This window comes from Dendrobates tinctorius, unplaced genomic scaffold, assembly GCF_039654945.1.
Source record: "Dendrobates tinctorius isolate UK_male_01 unplaced genomic scaffold, ASM3965494v1 ptg000126l, whole genome shotgun sequence".
NCBI lineage: Eukaryota > Metazoa > Chordata > Amphibia > Anura > Dendrobatidae > Dendrobates > Dendrobates tinctorius.
In genome coordinates this window covers 15,807,504-15,831,881 of record NW_027361794.1, presented here as the reverse complement: position 1 = coordinate 15,831,881, position 24,378 = coordinate 15,807,504, and the positions used below count along the sequence as shown (strand labels likewise).

The window sequence follows — 24,378 nt, the reverse complement described above, 5'->3', positions numbered from 1 at the left end:
ACCAATAAAAACATCAACTCGTCCCGCAAAAAATAAGACCTCACATGACTCGGTGGGTCAAAATACGGAAAAATTATAGCTCTCAATATGTGGTGATGCAAAAACTATTTTTACAATAAAAAGCGTCTTTTAGCGTGCGACAGCTGCCAAATATAAAAACCGCCATAAATAGTAAATCAAACCCCCCCCGTCATCACCCCCTTAGTTAGGGAAAAATAATAAAATTAAAAAAAAAGTATTTATCTCCATTTTCCCGTTAGGGTTAGGGTTAGGGCTAGGGCTAGGGTTAGGGCTAGGGTTAGGGCTAGGGTTAGGGTTAGGGCTAGGGTTAGGGCTAGGGTTAGGGCTAGGGTTAGGGCTCAGATTAGGGTTAGGGGTGTGTTGGGGTTAGGGTTGGAGTTATAATTGGGGGGTTTCCACTGTTTGGGCACATCAGGGGCTCTCCAAATGCAACATGGCGTCTGATCTCAATTCCAGCCAATTCTGAGTTGAAAAAGTCAAATGTTGCTCCTTCCCTTCCAAGCTCTGCCATGCGCCCAAACAGTGTTTTACCCCACATGTAGGGTATCGACCTACTCAGGACAAATTGCAAAACAATTTTTGGGGTCCAATTTCTCCTGTTACCCTTAGGAAAATAAAAAATTGGGGGCAAAAATATCATTTTTGTGGAAAAAAATGATTTTTTTATTTTCACCTCCGAGTGTTATAAACTTCTGTGAAGCACTTGGGGGTTCAAAGTGCTCACCACACATCTAGATAAGTTTCGTGGGGGGTCTAGTTTACAAAATGGTGTCATTTGTGGGGGGTTTCCACTGTTTAGGTACATTAGGGGCTCTCCAAAGGCAACATGACACCCGCAGACCATTCCATCAAAGTCTGCATTCCAAAACGTCACTACTTCCCTTCCGAGCCCCGACGTGTGCCCATACAGTAGTTTTCTCCCACATATGGGGTATCAGCATACTCAGGACAAATTGGACAACAACTTTTGGGGTCCAATTTCTCCTGGTACCCTTGGGAAAATAAAAAAATGGTGATTAAAAGATCATGTTTGTGGAAAAAATACGAATTTTTTATTTTCACGCCCGGGCATTATAAACTTCTGTGAAGCACTGGGGGGGTCAAAGTGCTCACCACACATCTAGATAAGTTCCGTAGGGGGTCTAGTTTCCAAAATGGTGTCATTTGTGGGGGTTTCCACTGTTTTGGTACATCAGGAGTTTTCCAAACGCGACATGGTGTCCAATCTCAATTCCAGCCAAAAACGTCAAATGGCGCTGCTTCCCTTCCGAGCTCTGCCATGCGCCCAAATAGTGGTTTACCCCCACATGTGGGGTATCAGCGTACTCAGGACAAATTGCACAATAACTTTTAGGGTCCTGTTACCCTTGGGAAAATAAAAATTGGGGTGAAAAGATCATTTTTGTGGAAAAAATATGATTTTTTAATTGTACCGCTGTACGTTATAAACTTCTGTAAAGCCCTTGTGGGTTCAAAGTTCTCACCACATATCTAGATAAGTTCCTTGGGGGGTCTAGTTTCCAAAATGGGGTCACTTGTAGGGGGTTTCCACTGTTTAGGTACATCAGGGACTCTCCAAACATGACATGGCGTCCAATCTGAATTCCAGCCAATTTTGCATTGAAAAAGTCAAACGGCGCTCCTTCCGTTCTGAGCTCTGCCATGCACCGAAACAGTGGTTCCCCCCCACATATCGGGTATCTGCGTACTCAGGACAAATTGCACAATAACTTTTGCAGTCTAATTTCTCCTGTTACCCTTGGTAAAATAAAAAAAATTGAACCTGAAGTATTTTTTTTATGAAAAAAAGTTAGATGTTCATTTTTTTTTAAATATTCAAAAAAATTCCTGTGACGCACCTAAAGGGTTAATAAACTTCTTGAATGTGGTTTTGAGCACTTTAAGGGGTGCAGTTTTTAGAATGGTGTCACTTTTGGGTATTTTCTATCATATAGACCCCTCAAAGTGGCTTCAAATGTGATGTGGTCCTAAAAATAAAATGGTGTTGTAAAAATGAGAAATCGCTGGTCAACTTTTAACCCTTATAACTTCCTAACAAAAAAAAATTTTGGTTCCAAAATTGTGCTCATGTAAAGTAAACATGTGGGAAATGTTAGTTATCAAGTTTTTTGTGTGCCGTATCTCTGTGATTTAAGGGCATAAAAATTCAAAGTTGGAAAATTGCGAAATTTTCAAAATTTTCGCCAAATTTCCATTTTTCTCACAAATAAACGCAAGTTATTTGAATGAAATTTTACCACTAACATGAAGTACAATATGTCACGAGAAAACAATGTCAGAATCACCGGGATCCATGGAAGCGTTCCAGAGTTATGACCTCATAAAGGTACAGTGGTCAGAATTGTAAAAATTGGCCCGGTCATGAACGTGCAAACCACCCTTGGGGGTGAAGGGGTTAATGTTCTCTGTGCACCCCACCTTGACTAAAAAAAACAGAAATGTAGAAATTTTTGCAAATTTATTAAAAAAGGCTGAAATATCCCATAAGTATTCATACCATTTGCTCAGTAGTATTGAGTAGAAGCACCCTTTTGAGCTAGTACATCCATGATGAGTCTTTTTGGGAATGATGCAAAAAGTTTTTCACACCTGGATTTAGGGATCCTATGCCATTATTCCTTGCAGATGCTCGCCAGTTCCGTCAAGTTGGATGGTGAACGTTGGTGGACAGCCATTTTCAGGTCTCTCCAAACATCCTCAATTGGGTTCAGGTCAGGACTCTGTCTGGGTCAGTCAAGAATGGTCACAGAGTTGTTCTGAAGTCACTCCTTTGTTATTTTAACTGTGTGCTTAGTGCCATTGTCTTGTTGGAAGGTGAACCTTCAGCCAAGTCTGAGGTCCAGAGCACTCTGGAAGAGGTTTTCATTCAGGATATCTCTGTACTTGGTCGTATTCATGTTTCCTTCAATGGCAACCAGTCATCCTGTCGCTGCAGCTGAAAAACACCTCCATAGCATGATGCTGCCACCACCATGTTTCACTGTTGGGATTGTATTGGGCAGGTGATGAGCAGTGCCAGATTTTCTCCACAGGTACCACTTAGAATTATCACCACAAAGGTCTATCTTTGTCTCATCAGACCAGAGAATCTTATTTCTCATAGTCTGGGAGTCCTTCATGTGTTTGTTAGCAAACTCTATGCAGGTTTTCATATGTCTTGCACTGAGGAGCGGATTCTGTCATGCCACTCTGCCATAATGGCCCGACTGGTGGAGGGCTGTAGTAATAGTTGAGTTTGTGGAACTTTCTCCCATCTCCCTACTGCATCTGTGAGGTCAGCCACAGTGATCATGGGGTTCTTCTTGTCATGATACCAGTGCTGAGTGACCGGCACTTCTGGGGTTAATGTTTTTCTCAGTGCAGACTCTTACCTGCACACCTGGGAGTTATTATGGTGGCCTCTCGTGGGTTCTGGGAAAGATTCTTAGAGCCTCAGGAAGCTCCCATCCCCCATCAGTTATACTTTCTCCCTTGGCATTGTGTGGTGACCCCTGAGTGTGTTTGTGCTGTGTTCTGGTTGCTTGATTCTCTGTGTACGACTCGGTCTGTTATCTGGATATTGCTTTGGATTCTGCTTGGTACCTTCTATGTCTGTTTGGTTTTGACTTCTGCTTGGCCCTGACTATCCGTTCTGTCTCATCCCTGGTACTTTACTGATATCTCTGTGTATATCCTCCATTTTGCCTGACTTTGAGTATTCCTGTATAGTATTTTGCCTATCTCTGAAAGCAGGACGCTAAGCCCCGCCCCTTGCAGTCACAGGGCCGAAGGTCCTGTGACTGCTTGCTAAACTTCAGCGTCCACAGGTCCTGTGTATCTGTACTTTCCGGCTGTACCTGACCCCGGGCCCCCCTACAGTGTGTGTGAATCCCTGCTCAGCTGAGGCTGCACGCCGGCGCTGACAGGATCCTGACATTATAACTGACCATTAAGTTTTTGGGGGTTTTTTGTGCAGAGAGTTATGGATCCCATACAGTCTCTGGCTGACCAGATGAAAAGTCTGAGTCAGATGTTTCAGGGTTTATCTCTGGAGCAGCAAGCTCTGGCTCGTTCTCAGCAGCAGGTTTCTGAGACAGTGCGAGGGGCTTTATCTGCTGGGTCTTCGGGGGGCTGGGGCGAGGGATGTTGTTCTGGTGTCCCCGGAACCACCTGTTAAACTGCCTGACTTTTTTTCTGGGAACAAAAAGGAGTTCAGGGTCTTCATGGAGGGGTGCAAACTTTTTTTTACTTTGAGACCACGTTCCTCTGGGGATGAATACCAGAAGGTAGGGGTCATTATGTCGTTATTAAGAGGGTCCCCACAAGCTTGGGCTTTCTCCCTTCCTCCCACTGCCCCTGAGAGAGTGTCTGTGAATGCATTCTTTGAGACCCTCGGGCACATTTATGATGAGCCTGACCGAGTGCGATTGGCAGAGGACATGGTGATAAACGTCTGTCAGGGGAAACACTCGGCTGAGTGGTTTTGTACTGAATTCCACCGTTGAGCCGCAGAGGTCTCTTGGGAAGCCGCCGCACTACGAGGACTCTTTCGCAGAGGCTTGTCAAAGCGGCTGCAGGATGCCATGGCATTACATCCCCCACCTAACTCTCTCGAGGACGCCATGACCCAGGCCGTCCGGATGGACCGCAGGCTGCAGGTGGAGACTCCATTGTTCCCCAGTGGAAAAGAGACTGCCCCTGAGCTCATGGATGTAGGCGCCCTCTCCCTGAAGGATACGGAGAGGAAACGCCGGAGGGACAAGCAGTTATGCTTTTACTGCGGTAAAATGGGACATTGGAAAAGGGAGTGTCCTGATTGTCCATCTTCGACCCGGTCGGCGGGAAACGACTAGGTCTGGGTAGTCAACGGGGAGACTACTCAGACCCTCAGGTACTCTTTTCCTCATTTTCTAAAGTGTTACTTCATGTGGAACTGTTTGTGGATGGTAGTTCTTTTCCCTCTAGAGCCTTCGTGGACTGAGGATCATCAATTAATCTCATTGACTCCCAATTGGTCACACACTGCAAGATAGGGACAGTTAGGCTCAAGGTTCCGATCAAGGTGGTGGCCATTGAATCCTCTCCCCTCACTAAGGAGTGAATTCTCTTTATGTCTGACTTGTTTTCGCTCAGAGTGGGTGCTACTCATGTGCAAAACCTAAGTTGTTTTGTTCTGGACATTCTACCTGCAGGGTTGGTGTTGGGCATGCCCTGGTTACAATGCCATAACCCAGTTATAAACTGGAAAACGGGGGAGATTGTTCAATGGGGGTTTAATGATTTTAAGTTATGTGATAAATCCGCACTGCTGGTTGAACCTGTTAAATCTGTGTCAGTATCATTTGTCGAGCTGGAAGGTATTCCGGAATGCCTGAAGGACTTCGAAGATGTATTTTCTGAAAGCGAGGCCGAGACGTTACCGCCACATAGATCCATTGACTGCGCTATCGAGCTGGTCCCGGGGGCTAAATTATCTAAAGCCCGTCTGTTTAATTTATCCGGCCCTGAGCGCTTGGCTATGAAGGAGTACATTGCTGAAAGTCTGCGCAAGGGACACATACGTCCTTCAGTCTCACCTGTGGCGGCAGGTTTCTTTTTTGTAAAAAAAAAAAGATGGCGGGTTACGTCCCTGTCTCGATTTTCGGGAGCTTAATCAGATTACTGTACGGAATGCGTACCCCCTTCCGTTGATTCCTGATTTGTGTAACCAACTATCAGGGGCAAAGTGGTTTTCTAAACTGGATCTTCGGGGGGCATATAATTTGATAAGGGTCCGAGAGGGGGATGAATGGAAAACTGCGTTCCTCACGTCCGAGGGACTGTTTGAAAATTTAGTCATGCCGATTGTTCTTACCAATGCCCCCGCCATATTTCAGAATTTCATCAATGTGGTATTCTCGGATCTCATTGGTTGTTTTGTTGTTATCTACTTAGATGATATTTTGATATACTCCTCCGACAGGCATTCTCATCTGGAACATGTACGAACTGTCCTCCAAAGACTGAGAGAAAATCATCTGTATGCCAAATTGGAGAAATGTGTATTTTGTGTGCAAGAATTGTCTTTTTTGGGATTAATTGTATCCGGTGAGGGTTTTCGCATGGACCCCAAGAAGGTGCAGGCCACTTCGGAATGTGTGCAACCCCGAGATCTTAAGGGTCTTCAGCGCTTCTTGGGGTTCACCAATTATTACCGCAAATTTATCCGGGGGTTTTCGCAGGTGGTCAAACCTCTCACGGATCTAACATGCAAAGGTGCGGATGTGAGAAATTGGACCTCGCTCGCAAAAGAGGCCTTTGCGAAGCTGAAAAAATGTTTTATGTCTGCTCCTGTGTTGGTACAGCCAGATCCGTCCAAACCATTTGTGGTGGAGGTGGATGCCTCTGAGGTGGGGGAGGGGCAGTGTTGTCCCAAGGGCCTGCCACTCTAACCAACCTCAGGCCATGTGCTTTCTTTTCCAAGAAGTTCTCTGCTGCTGAAAGATATTATGATGTAGGAAATAGAGAGCTTCTTGCGGTCAAGTTGGCGTTTGCGGAGTGGAGGCACTTTTTGGAGGGGGCCAGTCACCCGATTACTGTGATCACTGATCACAAAAATTTGTCATACATTGAGTCTGCTAAAAGATTAACGCCCAGACAGGCCCGTTGGTCACTTTTTTTTTTCTCGTTTCCACTTTACTATTACATTCCGTCCAGGATCAAAGAATGTCAAGGCTGACGCCTTATCTCGTAGTTTTCACCCTGTGTCTGCCCCTGAGCCACTGTCCTCCATTCTGCACCCTGGGGTGGTGTTAGCAGGGATCTCGTCTGAATTGGAACGGGAAATTGAGGGGGCTCAGTCGCTGGCTCCTGCGGCGAAGCCAGGGGGCAAGTTGTTTGTCCCAGAGCAACTTCGCCTTAAACTCTTGCAAGAGTTCCACGAATCCATGTTGTGTGCTCACCCTGGTATATCAGCCACGCGACTGGCGGTGGCTAGGATCTTCTGGTGGCCTATCCTTGGTTCTGATATAAAGAAATTCATTTCTGGTTGTGGTGTCTGCGCTCGTTCTAAAAGCTCCCATAGCTGGCCGGCGGGGGAGCTGATGCCCTTGGAAGTTCCCAAAATACCATGGACCCATCTGTCCATGGATTTTATTACCAATCTTCCCTCTTCCAGGGGTAATACGGTGGTATGGGTAGTAGTGGACAGATTTTCAAAGCAGGCTCATTTTGTACCCCTGTCCGCATTACCTTCTGCTGAGACCTTATCCACATTGTTTGTGCAGCATGTGGTCCGCTTGCATGGGGTACCCCTGAATGTGGTGTCTGATCGTGGTGTGCAGTTTGTGGCTAAGTTTTGGCGTGCTTTCTGCAAAAAAATTAGGGATATCTCTGTCCTTTTCGTCTACATACCATCCTGAGAGTAATGGTCAGACGGAACGCACTAATCAGTCTCTGGAACAGATCCTCAGATGTCTGACTTCTGCTAGACTGGTGTGATATACTGCCGTTGGCTGAATTTGCCTTCAAATAGTCGGGTGAGTCAATCCACTGGTATGTCCCCTTTCTTGATCAACTATGGGTTCAGTCCTCATTTTGGTGAGTTTTCTCATCTGGATTCGGGGTGTCCCGGGGCTGAGGATTGTGTTCAGTGGTTAAAAGATACATGGGCAGAAGTCCAGCGGCGTATATCTAGGTCTCATGGCAGGTATAAGTTTTTCGCGGACAGGAAACGAACACCTGGTCCCATGTTTCAGGTTGGAGAGAAAGTTTGGCTCTCCACGCGAAACATTAAGTTAAAGATTCCGTCAGCCAAGTTAGGCCCCAAATTCATTGGCCCGTACAAGATTGTGGAAAAAATCAACCCAGTAGCGTACAGGCTGTGCCTTCCACCCTCTTTCAAGATCCCTAACGTCTTCCATAGATCTCTACTGAAGCCTTTTGAAGCAGTCCGGGGAGAATCCGAGTCCGCTGCTCCTCCGGTTTCGGTTGAGGGACATGTGGAATATGAGATTGGTCACATCGTAGATTCTAGTTTGGTACGGCGGTCAGTACAGTACCTAGTTCATTGGAAGGGGTATGGGCCGGAGGACAGGTCATGGGTGCCGGCCTGGTTGATGCATGCGGATCGCCTGGTTCGTGCTTTCCATGCTAGGTACCCGGGCAAGCCTGGGGGTCCAGAGGCCCCCCGTTGAGAGGGGGGTACTGTCATGATACCAGTGCTGGGTGACCGGCACTTCTGGGGGTAATGTTTTGATCTCAGTGCAGACTCTTACCTGCACACCTGGGATTTATTACGGTGGCCTCTCGTTGTTTCTGGGAAAGCTTCTTATAGCTGTCACGTGCCCCCGTCCTGTGTGACGCGACCAGTAGGCCGGTAACTAGGACAACAGGACGCGGCACGTGATATTGTCCTATGTGACACAGCCCGCAGGCTGGTACTAATACAATAAGACATAGGGTAAAGGGGAACAACCTGGGTAACATTAACAATGGTGGGCCCTGCGATAGGGAATAGGGACATGGAGACCTCCTGAGCTCCCCTGAGCCAGTGTCCCTGCACTCCTAACGTTCCCTATGCCGGCTCCTCACCGGGCACCGCATGCGTACCTTAAACCCTTGCTCGCCCTGACTCTAAACCCTCACTAGGGAATAGGTCGGTGCGGAAGCTAATCCCACCGCTGCACTAACAACACACGAGGGAAAAAGACAATACAGGGGACACCACTTATCTTTATGCTCTGTGCTTATGCTCCTTCAACAGAGCCCCACCACCTGCGTGCGTCTTCTCCTCCACCCGGATCCATCACCATACCGGATCCTTCACCATAGTGCAGCCTTGGAGCAGAGTCCACCACCAAATTGCAGCAGTCCAGTACACAGAGTCCCAAGGATGAGTTCAGCCTCTGCCAAGAAGTAAAGCATGCTTGAGTCCAGCTCTCAGCAACCAAGTCGAGCATGCCGAGTGCAACTCTCTCCATAGTCGCCACTCTACAAAGCCATGCAAGCACTTCCCGCCGACACCATAAACTGCGACTCCTCCTCGCCATGCCAGCACTTCCTGCAGACACCATAGCTGCCATTCGTCCCCCCTGGCAGGGCTGAGCAGGACTCCTATTCAGCTCCATCTTCACCCAGGCTCTGACAAACTCACAATGAAACAATATCACCAGCGGTGATTAAACAACCCTGAGACTCATTTATAGAGCCCCACACCAGATTACTAATTAAGTGCACATTAAACCTAAGACTAATGTGCGATACCACTACCCACCACCGGGGCAACTTAGAATGAAACACCACGTGTAGTAATTCTAATGACCACCGGGGGCAATCACGTCACTTTGGCAACTAGCCAAAGGAAAAAAAAGTTCTCTTTGTCCATTTAAACTGTCAGATCCAGCCTGAATTATGACAATAGCCTCAGGAAGCTCCCATCCCCCATCAGTTATACTTTCGCCCTTGGCATTGTGTGGTGACCCCTGAGTGTGTTTGTGCTGTGGTCTGGTTGCTTGATTCTCTGTGTACGACTCGGTCTGTTCTCTGGATATTGCTTTGGATTCTGCTTGGTACCTTCTATGTCTGTTTGATTTTGACTTCTGCTTGGCCCTGACAATCCGTTCTGTCTCATCCCTGGTACTTTACTGATATCTCTGTGTATGACCTCTGTTTTGCCTGTCTTTGTGTATTCCTGTATAGTGTCCTGCCAACTCTGAAAGCAGGATGCTAAGCCCCGCCCCCTTGCTGTCACAGGACCGCAGGTTCTGTGACTGCTTGCTAAGCTTCAGCGTCCACAGGTCCTGTGTATCTGTACTTTCCGGCTGTACCTGACCCCGGGCCCCCCTACAGTGCGGGTGAGTCCCTGCTCAGCTGAGGCTGCACGCCGGCGCTGACAGGATCCAGACACTTCTTCTACCTCTCTCACCAAGGCTCTTCTCCAATGATTGCTCAGTTTGGCTGGATGTCCAGGTCTAGGAAGACTTCTAGTGGTCCCAAACTTCTTCCACTTAATTTAAAAAATGGTTTTATTGATATTTATGAGAACAAAATGCTTAGAAGCATATTCCCTTGCAGGGGAATTTTTAACTTATCATGACTTACATATAACCTATAGTGGTAGAGACAAGACAACTACAACAAGAGGGTAAAACAGTAGGGAAGGGGAACGTTAAATCCACAGTGTACATTAAAGTAACTTTAGTACTTTTTCAATAGCCTATTTGTAAAGGGCATTTCATTCAACTTCTTACATTTAAGGATTATTGAGGCCACTGTGCTCTTAGGAACCTTGAGTACTGCAGAAATTCTTTTGCAACCTTTGGCAGATCTGTGCCTTGCCACAATTCTGTCTCTGAGCTCCTTGGCCAGTTCCTTTGACCTCATGATTCTCATTTGGTCTTTGCACTGTGAGGTCTTATATAGACAGGTGTGTGCCTTTCCAAATCAAGTCCTATCAGTTTAATTAAATACAGCTGGACTCCAATGAAGGTGAAGAACCATTTCAAGGAGAATCACAAGGAAATGGACAGCATATGCCTTAAATATGAGTGTCTGAGCAGAGGGTCTGAATACTTATGACCATGTGATATTTCGTTTTTTCTTTCGTAATAAATTTGCAAAAGTTCTACATTTCTGTTTTTTTTATGAAACAAACAGTGAAAAATATAAAGGGGTCTGAATACTTTCCGTACCCACTGTATTAGGTCCAGCACCCATTATGCATTCTCTTGGCCATTCTCTTTACTGACGGCACATTATATATCCGGGCTTGGGATAATGGAGCGCACGCTTCTTTGGACCACGCCTCTTGACCTGCTTGTCCTCGGCTATCAGACCCAGCTGGCACACAGCATGGTCGTTACCATGATCTCGATACTGGACACTTTCACAGCTCATAACTATCTACTTTCACAGCTGAAATAGTTGTTCTATCTTTTCAGTATACATAGCAGTTCCCAAGTTGGCTGCCACTAGGATTGATTCATTCATTCATAGCGAATACAATTTCTTGTTCTCCATCCTATGCTACAGATCGTTGGCAGTGTATTGTGTTACACTTTTTATGCAAGTTAATCAGCTCTTCTGCTCTCCTTACCACAGGATTACATGATCTCACTGGAGTTAAAGGGAATCTGTCACCAGGTTTGGCCGTTATCAGATATGGCCACCGCCTTTCAGGGCTTATCTACAGCATTCTATAATACTGTAGATAAGCCCCCGATCCGACCTGAAAGATAAGATAAATAAGTTTTATTATACTTATCCGGGGGGGGCAGTCCGGTCCCATGGGTGTCGCAATTCCAGGTTTGGCGCCTCTGATCTTCTCATAATCGCCACCCTCCTGCTTACTTCATGGCTCCCGGCATCGCGCTCCTGCGCAGGCGTACTTATCTGCCCTGTTGAGGGCAGAGCAAATTCCTGCAGTGCGCAGGTGCTGAGCCTCTCTGACCTTTCCCGGCACCCGCACACTGCAGTACTTTCCTTTGCTCTCAACAGGGCAGATAAGTACGCCTACGCAGGAGCGCAATGCCAGGGAGCGAAGAAGCAAGCAGGGGGGCAGCGCTCATAAGAAGAAGGGAGGGGCCGGACCGGCGACACTGATGAGACCAGACCGCACCCCGGGTGAGTATAATAAAAATAATTTTTCTTCTCTTTCAGGTTGGATCGTGGGCTTATCTACAGCAGATAAGCCCTGAAAGGCGTTGGCTGCATCTTATATAGGCCAAACCTGGTGACAAGTTTGCTTTAATAGAGAATTGTATACATATGCACTATGCACTGTAATGTTCTTATTGCTGGATTAGACAGCGTGTTTGGGCCCTTCCCTGACATCTGTATTTGCATCTAGTCTTACTGTCTCCATTTATAGCACTGTATTCTGTAAGTAAGGAGACTGTTACCACCGCTGCTAGCCATGCCTCCTCTCCTGCTGCCGCCTTGCTCGCTGCTGCCCGCTCTTCCACCGCTGCTGGACGTGCCTCCGCTGCTGCTGACACCGCCTTGCCCGCTCCTACCCACTCCTCCAGTCTTGTTATTCGGTCCTGCCGTGCTCACTGCTCTGCAGGAGGCTCCAGGTCCCTGAACATGCGCCCTGGCACTCTTGGAGGGCGGTCACACTCCCTCCCAGGTCCTTTTATGCTCTCTGATGTCCTGACCCAGAAATCCCAGCAGCCAATCCGGGTAAGGTGTGGGGTATTTGAACCTGCTTCCTCTTATCAGTGGCGCCTGGTTATTGTTCAAGCTCCTGCTTCTGCGACCCAGGCCCGTGTCTATACTCTGTGCGCTACCCTGCGCGTCCATACTCCTTTACCCTACTCTGCACGTCTGTACTCCTGTATCCTGCTCTGCTTCTCTATACAATGTGCACTGCTCTACAAATCCATACTTCTGTACTCCGTTCTGTATATCTGTCTCTAGTGCTCTGGTGTTCGTCAGTCTTCTACGTTTCCCTTCTAGTCCATGTCTCTCCCGCTATCTGAGCCGCAACTCTTGGTATCAGCTACCGTGGTATTTGTCACGCAGCCAGTCATGCCACTCTCAACTGGGGACGGGACCCCACGCCCGGTGTCACCATGTCTGGCGCTGCAGCTGCTCCGGGGTTCCCATCGGGTCCGCACACGCTCCTCTCGTACTTAGTTCCATGGATGCCCAACGTTGCTAGTGTGCATCTGTCTCTACTCTGTCATACTCCTTTGCACACGCTCAGCTCCTACCTTCTCCCTGTCGTGCTTCTCAGCACACCCACTGTCTAACCTTGCACTCAGGCGTGCCCTCTGCGCACGCTTTGTCTAACTCTGTACTCAGGCATGCTCCTTCGCACGCACCCTGCTTTGCTCGCATCCGGGCGTGCTTGTCTGTGTACGCCATACGTGTTCTCGTGTACCCACCTTGCACTATCCTGTATCTAGCATACTCCCGTGTACATGCTGTGTACTGTCCTGTACGCTCCGTGCTCACGTACACTTGCCCTGTATTGTCCTATACCATGCGTGTCCCTGTGTCCACGCTTTGCACACTCTTGTACTCTACACATTCCCTGTTGCTAGACACATCACTCGTGTCTCCTGTGAGCCGGCCACCTGGTTCCAGCAGTCGTGGTAGCTCACCCCCTTGGAATTGCCCTTGACACTCCCTGTATAGGGGGTGGTCCTCACTAGGTCAGCTCGCCCTAGGTGGGTTGGTGTCACGAACCAGATGTCATGATCTCAGTGCGGGTTTGACTCGCACACGTGGGGTTAATGTTTGGAACCAGTGCTGATGACTGGCATTTCTGAGGTTAAAGGTTGTGATCCCGATGCAGGCTTACCTGCACACCTGGGGCTATGATTGTGGCCCCTCCCTGGTTCTGGGGGAGGCTTCTTATAGCTTCAGGACGCTCCCATCCCTGTCAGTTATACTCTTGCCCTTGGCATTGTGTGGTGACCCCTGAGTGTGTCTGTGCTGTGTTCTGGTTACTTGATTCTCTGTGTATGACTTCCTGGTCTGTTTCCTGGATATTGCTTTGGATTCTGCCTGGTACCTCCTATGTCTGTTTGGTGTTGATCTCTGCTTGGCCCTCATTATCCGCTCTGTCTCCTCCCTGGTACTGTACTGTGATCCTGTGTATGACCTTTGGCTTTGTCTGACCTCCCGTCTGTTTGTCCCTCCTGTACTTCGTTTGCCCGTACTGTTGTGACCTCCGTTTTGCCTGACTCTGAGTTGTTGTATGGTGTCCTGTCATATCTGAAAGCAGGATGCTAAGCCACGCTCCCTTGCAGTCACATGACCATAGGTCCCGTGCAAGCTTGCTCATTTTCAGTGTCCGCAGGTCCCGTGCCTCTTTACTTTCCAGCGCTGACTGGACCCTGACACTAATAGTTGAAGCACGCTTTGTCACCTCTGCTGCCCTGCTCCCCAGGTAACTCTTAGCACTGCTTCTGTACTCAGGACACGCGCACTGGCTCTATGAGCAAGTGTAGTGCGGTGTCTCTGACACCAGAGGGTCCACTCCAAGCCGTTGCAGTATTAGAGTTCCCTGGGCCTGTCCCTGACGATCCCTGTATACGTGTCAGTCTTCACTAGGTCAGCTCGCCCTGGGGCTATCTGTTCCATGGTCCAGAGGGTCCACTCTTACAGCTCGCCTCCCTGAGGTGTTAAAGAATAACCAGGCCATGGACCCCACCGGCACCACATTTTCCGCGGCTTGCGTACAGGTAGCATCCTGTGACTCTGGCTCTGTGTCCTTGCCACATTTCCCATCTTGTCCCTGCAAGCCACCTAAGTTTTCTGGGGATTCCAATCTGTGCAGGGGTTTTTTGACTCAGTGCAGCATCCATTTTGAACTCCTGCCCCTGTGATATCCCACCGACCGGGCAAAGGTGTCTTTCATTTTATCTCTTCTAGAGGGAGAGGCCTTGGCTTAGGTGAATCCCCTGTGGGAGCGTGATGACCCCATTGTCTCCCAATTGGCAGCTTTTTTTGGAGACTTTTTGCAGGGTCTTCGATGAACTGGGACGGCTGGCCTCCATGACTGGGTCCCTTTTCAACCTTCGCCAAGGTTCCCTGTCAGTAGCTCAGTGTGCCATCCGCTTCCACATCCTAGCCTCTGAGTTGGGATGGAATAATGAGGCTCTGGTTGGTGCTTTCTGGCATGGGCTGTCAGGCCGGATTAAGGATGATCTCGGGGGGGCGAGATACTTATACCTCCTTGGAGGATCTAATCTCCCTGGCCACAAGCATAGATTTGTATCTCCAAGAACGATCCCGCGAGCTTTCCAGAGGGGCTGGTTTACTTCTTCCCCTAGGACAGGTAAGGGAGGCCTTCTTAGGAGTTCCCGATTCCTCAACTCCCTTGACTTTGGCAGTTTTGATATACCTGGAACAGAGACGTTACTCCGAGGTGGCCTGTGTGGATTTGGGTGCGGCAGGCAAATTTATTAGTCTCAAGACTGTCAGGAGGCTTAAGATTCCTGTTGTTTCCCTGGACAGACCACGTTTGATTGCATCGGTAGATGGAAGACCTCTGCAAGAGCTCGTCACCGTGGTGACTGAATAAATAGTACTACAGATTGGGGCCCTTCATTGGGAGAGTATTACCGTGTACGTACTACCGAACCTCTCACATGCACTGTTGCTTGTGTTTCCTTGGCTCAGTTCCTATCAACCTATTCTTGATTGGTGCTCGGGTGATGTGCTACGTTGGGGGATCCTCCTGCCAGAAGCAGAGTCTGCAGCCAATTCGTCCTGTTAATCTCCCACAGTCCACCTCTGCTCCCACAGGTCTCCCTTCAGCTTATTGGGACTATGCGGATGTCTTCAATAAGAAGGAGGCTGAGGTCCTTCCTCCACACCGCTCGTATGATTGCCCGATGAAGCTTGTTCCAGGTTCCTCGCCGCCCAGGGGAAGGATCTTAGCTTCATAGTATCAGCTCTAATCCAATGGTGAGAGAGCGATTTACCCAGAAGAGTCACAGATTGTGGGGTTGGTATAAAATGTTATATTTAGGGGTTCTGTGTTGTCTCCTTATAAGAATCACAATGGTTTTGTTCCTTTTCCGCTGATAGATACAAACGACCCAACTATGAGAGACGAGAACCAAGGAAACCTGTATTACTCTCATAGTACGGGGCCTCTTACTTGGCCCCCATATACAGTATAATGTTCCCCCAGTATCGCCATCCTCCACACACAATATGTTTCCACCCAAACCAGGAGATAATCAGTTCTCACTCTTCCCCATACTTAATGCCACAGAGCCCCTTTCTTGGTTCCCGCACACAGAATTATGTTCCACAGTATCTCCATCCCCAATTTTATTTTATTTTTTGTGTTTTTCATGTAATATACGGAAGCCTACAGGAAAATGCTAAAATATACCACTGTACGTGGAGACATTGGCCTCATATATCTCCTGTCTTGTTGTTCTTACATAGAAGCTTTCATAAAATCCTGGGGCCTAAGGTTTCTCCTCGTGGAGAGTGACATACCAGCTCTGGCTCGTCAGGGTGAGGAGGCTTATTCGCCGTGCAATGCTCCTCTGGGAAATTTAATATGCAAATTGCCTCTTCAGAGAGAAAGAGGTGGCGCTATAGAGTTCAAGTCCTTTTTCTCTCTGAAGAGGTAATTTGCATATTACATTTCCCAGAGGAGCATTGCACGGCGAATAAGCCTCCTCACCTTGACGAGCCAGAGGTGGTATGTCACTCTCCACAAGGAGAAACCTTAGACCCCAGTCCAGAGCCTCTCCCCTAGCCAAATCAGTTCTCATACTTTGCACTGACGAGGGCCAATAGCCCTAAACAGCGTGTCTGCAAATTGGGATTCTGTTTTTTCTTTTATCTTAAGTCATATTACAAGATTCGTTAAAGCAGGGGTGGGAATCATTTTTCTGCCAAGGGCCATTTGGATATTTATACCATCCTTCGGGTGACATACAAACTCCACCAACAAGTTACATCCTGACTCTGGCACTGGTGTCAGGACGTAATCTTTCATTGCATGCCCTTCAGTGTTCATTAGTGAAGATTGGTGTGTGTGCTAACAGAGCAAGAAGAAATTAATGAGTTTGTGGCAATCAAAATACAGCTCCCTGCCCAAGAATGCGGTCCCTGAGAATCTGCCCGAGGGCCTGATAAAAGGTCATTGAGGGCCGTAAATGGCCCTGGGGCCTGAGGTTCCCCATCCCTGCGTTAAAGGGTCAATTGTGACGTGTAGGATCCCTACTACCAACAGGTGGCGCCATAGAGTTCAAATCCTCTTTCTCTCTGAAGAGGCAATTTGCATTTTTAAAAGCCTCAAACTTCTGTGTGTGACTCAGACCTGAGATCTAACGTGAGAGAAGATTACAGTGCGGGGAAGACGGGGAACCGTCATATAGACGGCCGGTGGGGATGGAGTCCGTGACGGACTCTGGCCAAATATGTTTCTAGAGCCGTAGTAGAAGATGAAGATGTCGTCCTCATCATGAAGTAGTTATTTCTCCTGTCCCGTGTAATGAATATCTCCTGCAGTATTGCTAATGCCGATTCCAGTGTCGGGAAATGAGACGAGAATTAGCGTTATGGAAGATGAGTCTATGAGGAACGTATTCAGCTGCCGACTCCGAGGAAGAAACTGCTTGTTGTCTGTGGCCTAAATATATAGGTTTTATTAGATGTAAAGAAGGAAACCAAATACTGTAAAATAATAAATCTCCTCATATGTTTCCCTTATTATCTCCAGTAATTGTATTATTACACAGGATTTTTATGATGTTACATCTGCTTATCTTCTCATTCAGGTCTCTACAATATCGGATCCTCTCAGTGAAGATCTTCTACATAAGAGAATTTTCCTGATTTACCCATCAAAGATGGATATGGACAGAGACAAGATGGAGGAGAGGATATTACACCTCACCCTAGAGATCCTCTTCCGGCTTACTGGAGGGGTGAGAGATTCTGATGACGTCACATTACATCATTCTTATCTATGGGAATAACAGATGGACAGAACTGGAGAGGTGAGGACTCTGGAAATGTCTGTAGGGAGATTTATTAATGTCTCTCCATAACCAGGATTACACAGTAGTGAAGAAGACCTCTAGTGAGCGCTGTCAGGACCCTGTGTCTGAGGGATGGGGAAGACCCCTGAGCCCAATCACGGAGCCTCCACCTCACCCCCTGATCCATGGTGACATAAATGTCCAGGAGATCCTAGAACTCACCTACAAGATGACTGAGCTGCTGACTGGAGAGGTGAGACTGCTGGGAATGCTGGGACATTATACAGTAATGCTATGAAGGGATCGGGGGATGACGGTATCATTGTATGTGTCAGGTTCCTATAAGGTGTCAGGATGTCGCTGTCTATTTCTCCATGGAGGAGTGGGAGTATTTAGAAGGACACAAAGATCTGTACAAGGACGTCATGATGGAGGATCCCCAGCCCCTCACATCACCAGGTAATAGACAGGACTAAATACACACGGCCTATAATTATCTGTATGTAAAGAATGAATTCAGTCCCTGTATGTGTTTCCTCCAGATCTGTCCAGTAAGAGGACAACACCAGAGAGATGTCCCCATCCTCTTCTTCCAAAGGACTGTAAACAAGAAGATCCCAATGTTCCTCAGGATCATCAGGTAGATGGAGAGAAGGTGTCATGAGATCTCCCCTGTGATGTGTAGACGGCTGTAAAGATTTTTTGCTCAGTCTTGTTTTATCCACCAGTATTATATGTTTTATACTTGTGTAATGAGAACGGTGGAGATGGCAGGATTAGAGCTGATCATAGATGTGACTTCTCCATCTGTGACTTTTTACAATATTTATTTTAGGGTGAAGATTTGACCCATATTAATACTACAGAGACATATGTGAAGGGTGAGTACTGACCACTAAATATAGACAAGTTAGAGATTCTTCTCAGTCACCGGCTATGGCGGCTTTATCGATGGTGTAGTCCGGCCGTATCACAGTCGTGTGATCACCATTTTGCCGCTAGACCACGTTTTCCACCATCCAAAACATTTCAAATGACGTTGTTCATTGAAAGCCCTTTTCTATAGAAGTTACAACCTGGAGGATCCATTGAGGATCCGGTATTAGAAGACGCTGACCATTACCTGCCCAGATCTGTAAACTAGAAAGCCAAATGACATAGAATGTGCTGACGAGTTAGAAAATCACTTGAAGAAAAATATTATGATGTGCCTGTAAGAGAAAGTGGAGGGTAATGATGCTGTTGGCTTCCTAGATCCCTGATATCTTATTGGATGAATCTACCTTCTCTCCCTTCTGTGCTGCTGAATGTGCTCATATGGTCCCTACAAGACCAGGTCCAGTCTTTCTGGCCAAACTTCTCTTTTATGATCACTAAGATTAAATGTGCAGTGAGGCCAAGTGTGAATTTCTGCACAATAACAACAGAGTTTCCCTTTATCCTGACTTTTCAATTTAAAAATGACTAACTTCAAACAGGGTCGCGAGAAACTACATAAAAATATTACACCTGTGCCATGATATATCTCTAAGCTGTGCGTGGCTGATGGCTGTAATATACATTTATTCCCGCCTGCAGGAGATGTGTTGGCATGGCTCGAGCGCTGACTTCATGGATTCACTCCACATCATAAATTACATTCTGTTTTCAATCCTAAGGAATTCAGATTACTGCAGAATCTCTCCTGAAATGGGGAGCACTAATACTTTCCTGCTCTTGTGGTCAGGACTCATAGTAGCTCCAATGGTCCACCATGAATGAGTGCAATTTATAGATAAATGGTGTGCACTCTGTTAAGTGTAGGGCAGGTGCAGGCTGAACCTGGAGCTAGTCCAGTTAGAGTCATATAAGTGAAGAAACAGCCGCACTCAAAATATGATTATGCAAAACATAGATGAATTTATTGAAGTCACCACAGCAGTAATAAAGTGTCAAGGTAACTTTTCGACCCTGTTATGGGTCTTTATCAAGCCTCACTTAAGTAGAAAAATGGATTATAGAGGAGAGGCCACAGCGGAATAGTACAAAGATCCCAGATAGGGCTATGAGAAATACAGGTGAGTCCGGCAGGGCACAGAGAAGGACAAAGGTCCTGATAGGGACTGAAGGTTCCAGAGCAAAAGCTCCATCTGTGGTGATGTGTTTCAGTGCTGTGATCTCATCTCCCGAGATCTTGGTGCCGAGATCTCCATCTGCCCATGCGCCGCCTCCCGGCAGCCATTTTCCTGGAGTCCACCGCACAGAAAACCATGGAAGAGCTGCTGGGGGCTCTGGCCTTTCACAAAATGTCGGCAGAGCCCCCCACCGCATCGGGGACAGAGTATAACGGCAGCACCCAACATCCGCACCGGCGTGCCGCACATTGGAACGCCCCCTCATCCTAGCCTGCGTCCTGCAGCAATGCTCTACTATTGCCTGCTCCAGCAGCGACCCTGGGACCTCACTTCACCGCAGCCACCACCCCCAGTAAGCAATACGGCGCATGGATTATAAAAAGCATCACCATTTTATTAAAAATAGTTTTTTCCCTATTTTTCTCCTCAAAATTTGGGGTGCATCTTATAATCCGGAGCGTCTTATAATCCAAAAAATACTGTACTTCAGTTGGACACCACACAATCCCATACTGCTAGACTGGATGGTACTACAGGTCCCAGGCAACCTAATCTTATTGGAAGGACAGAGCCTGTGCCATCCAGAGTTTCTGGTTGCGATGTCTCCTGCATCACCAGCGCCCCCTGCAGAATGAATAAGGCGGCGCCTGGTGGCAGACACAGATGTTGCAGGACCAGATCCCAGAAAAATTGTGACACACCATTTACAGAAGTCCTAATATGACAAAATAGAAAACCAGAGCAGTAGAAAACCCAATAAAGTGGCTCAATTATGGAAATTATAACCCTCAGGGAATTAATCTATAGGAGTAGTGACTATTTTGACTTCAGACACTGTCTGGAAATTAGCACTGAGTGGATGTTGGAGAGAGAAAATCGCACATTTGCCATCTTACTACCCATCACATAGTGCCCAGATTGTGCTCCAGGAGACACACACCGTAAATGAAGTGGGTTCTTCTCGCTATAGTAATGCCAAATACATGGATGATGAATGTGGTTTGGTCGCACTACAAGGCTCAGAAGTGAGAGAAAGATGTGACTTTGGGATAGCGGATATTGCTGGATTGGTTTATGGAAGCCATGTTGCTTTTCAAGAGCCTTTGAGCCACTAATAATGTGGAAACCTCTGTTTTTCCTCTGGCAGATGATGGACCTGAGTGGGGCTTGTTTTTTGTGAGATGAATACAAGTTTTCATTGTTATTATTTTCACCTACATTTGGGAGGCAGAATGAACAAACAGTCTAACACCACGCTCTACTGATTCATGCTATGAATGTTTCTATAAGACTGAAATGTCATTGTCTGGTCTGGGTGATTAATTAAACTTCTTTATCATAATTTGCATGTTTAAAGAGATTAAGTAGAAATGTTAATAAATATAAATTTTAAGGATTTTATTCAAAAATAATAATTGGTTTTATTCTTGGCAGATTACTGCACCAGGAGATCAGGGGGACAGCTGACATCTGTAATTTATAAATCAGATGATCTTGAGATTACACAGGAGACAATTGAAGTGAATGCCATTACTCCAGATATTCTATCATCCCTTCACAGCAAAGATCGACCATCTGATACTTTGAAACAGGTCCTGTCTTCTGATTCATTACTGACCCCTGAGGAAACTCAGAGTCATAAAATAAGCATTAAAAAGCAAACTGATAAAGCAAAGAAACCATTTTCACGTTCTGAATATGTAAATAGTTTTCCCCTCGAAAAGTCTTTTCTTAAATATCAAAAAATTCACACAGAGGAGAATAGATATTCTTGTTCCGAATGTGGGAAATGTTTTAACCAGAAATCACATCTAGTTACACATCAGAGAACTCACACAGGGGAGAAGCCTTTTTCCTGTTCAGAATGTGGAAAATGTTTTAACCATAAATCACATCTTATCACACATCAGAGAACTCACACAGGAGAAATGCCTTTTTCCTGTTCAGAATGTAGGAAATGTTTTACAGAGAAATCAAATCTTATCACACATCAGAGAACTCACACAGGGGAGAAGCCTTTTTCATGTTCAGAATGTGGGAAATGTTTTAACCATAAATCGAATCTTATCATCCATCAGAGAACTCACACAGGGCAGAAGCCTTTTTCATGTTCAGAATGTGGGAAATGTTTTAACCATAAATCAAGTCTTATCAGGCATCAGAGAACTCACACAGGGGAGAAGCCTTTTTCGTGCTCAGAATGTGGGAAATGTTTTACAAATAAACCAAGTCTTATCACACATCAGAGAACTCACACAGGGGACAAGCCTTTTTCCTGTTCAGAATGTGGGAAATGTTTTACAGATAAATCAAGTCTTATCAAACATCAGAGGACTCACACAGGGAAGAAGCCTTTTTCATGTTCAGAATGTGGAAAATGTTTTACAAATAAATCAAGTCTTATCAAACATCAGAGAGCTCACACAGGGGAGAAGCATTTTTCATGTTCAGAATGTGGGAAATGTTTTACATATAAATCAAATCTTATCATACATCAGAGCACTCACACAGGGAAGAAACCTTTTTCATGTTCAGAATGTGGGAAATGTTTTAACCGTAAATCAAATCTTCACACACATCAGAGAACTCACACAGGGAAGAAACCTTTTTCATGTTCAGAATGTGGGAAATGTTTTACAGCTCAATCAAATCTTATCAAACATCAGAGAACTCACACAGGGGAGAAGCCTTTTTCCTGTTCAGAATGTGGGAAATATGTTACAGATAAATCAAGTCTTATCAAACATCAGAGAACTCACACAGGGGAGAAGCTTTTTTCATGTTCCTAATGCGGGAAAAGTTTTATTTGGGAATTTAACTCTTAATAAACTTCAGAGTAGTCACACAGGGGAGAAGCCTTTTTCATCTTCAGAATCTTGTTTTAACTGAAAAGTGTATCTTATATTTTCTCATGTTTGGTCTCTTTAAAATATAAACACTCATACTCTCCTTCCATGCCTGTGCTGATTAATTGGTGTCGCGATTCACATTCCCGCATTTCTTATCAAAGGGCACATCTTCCCACTCCGGTGCCATTACTGCCTCAGCTTGGAAAAAGCACTAAACTCACAGGCTTGAGCTGTCTTACATTATGAAAGTCTTGCAATTTCTCCTTTCTTAATGTCGGTCTCACAAGAAAACAGCTCCACAAATCTTCTTGTGTTCTCACCGAAGCCCACATACTGAGCAATGTTTGCTTCACAGGGGAATTTACCTCCCCCCCCAAGCCACAGGGGATTCTGATATGTGGAACACCATAATTGATTTGTATATCATATTGCGTCTATGCCTACTAAACAAGACATGGAGAAATATATACAGAGGTTGGAGACCACATACAAAACTGAAAATATTTCCCTCACTTATAGCCTGTCACAGCTTACTGACAAGGTACAGAGATTATTGGATGATGTCGTACAAGTTTTCAACCATCTAAATGCTCATAAACTAACACTGGATCTTCACAGCCAGCAAATAAACAGTCTGTATAATATGGTTGATGACCAAGAAAATCACAATAATATCTGGATAAGGGTTATACCTGAAAGCATTAATACATAAGTGATTATGCAGACACTGCTCACTTTATTCAATACTATCCTTGGTGATCCTATTGATAAGGACTGCTGGAGATCGACAGGATGCAGCATACACTAGACCAATAGACCTTATTTGTCGCACATTTTTTTCAATGGTAATGAGCCCATTATGGGGAAAACAAGAGAGTTGGGTCTTATTGATTTCAATGTAAAATGCATACAATTGCTCACAGATCCTTTCTGAATGAGCACTCTCCACCCTGCCTCTGGGAAATCCCTTTCCCCTTCAGGGAGCTTCTTTCAGTCCTTCACTCCATACCAGCAAGCCCTCAGAGCAGGGGGTCTGCTGTACAATTCTATCTCTTCCCACCTTCCCCACGGGAAGGTTGCCTATGCACGTCTTTCCCCTTCTTCCCCTACGGGAAGACTGATCCTAACTTCCCTTCTATTCTCCCACTCCAACCTTCCAGCTCCACCCACCTTCTAACACCCTTTCCTAGCCAGCAGGGATGGTGAAGCACATCACCTGCGGCTGTGGTGGATGCAGTGTTGTGTAAGAGCCAGGTCTGGTGTCTCCATCTTACCTGAAAGGTGGGATACTACACCTCTGGTTGAGGTGCAGTACCTATGTGGCGACTGGGCCCTCAGGGGGAACCACATACCCCCCCATTAGACACAGCACGTCCATGGGCTGAAACAGAGTACATGATGTTACAGGGGAACATACAAACAATTTTTAAACACGTGTTATCGGGTAAAACATATTCAAACTCAACTTCCCTTTACGGGAGACACTCTCTCACTTCAACGTTACATGATAACATTACCTTACATTATCTATATCTTACTACTATCTTACATCCTAGATAGTTATCCATTCCTATCTTCTATATTCTAAAGTTCTACTGGCAGCAACCATTACCAACTGTGGAGTTTGTGACCAAGTCAGGGCACACTATCCCTGCTGAAATACTTTCATTATTCCTTATGTCTTCCATCTATCTATACAATACTTACACATGTCTCTAAACTGTTTGGGTGACAACCGTTGTTAAGTGGTTCGCCACCTGCTCTGGACACCTTGTCCCAGAAACAATACTTTTCTCATTTACTATTAGACATTCACCATATTTTACAAAAAGCCAGTTCTGCTACTTAATAATCTACTGATACCTATTAGTTCTGATACTCTACCAATGCTATACTAGATTTTCACAATAATCCTATACACTATCAATATACAGTTTCCTATACATAGTATAA

General features: G+C 46.1%; 1 protein-coding gene across 1 annotated transcript in view; it reads left to right on the top strand.

Annotated features, from left to right (window-relative positions):
• LOC141047281 (uncharacterized) overlaps window positions 1-22,529 on the top strand; it is a 224,675-nt gene extending 202,146 nt beyond the window's left edge. The window contains exons 4-7 of the mRNA XM_073542310.1: window positions 17,798-17,921; window positions 18,005-18,102; window positions 18,298-18,343; window positions 21,011-22,529. Coding sequence (XP_073398411.1) covers window positions 17,798-17,921; window positions 18,005-18,102; window positions 18,298-18,343; window positions 21,011-22,365 — 1,623 coding nt within the window. The 3' untranslated portion in view covers window positions 22,366-22,529. The remainder of the gene's footprint in view (window positions 1-17,797; window positions 17,922-18,004; window positions 18,103-18,297; window positions 18,344-21,010) is intronic.
• The last annotated feature ends 1,849 nt before the right edge of the window (window positions 22,530-24,378 follow it).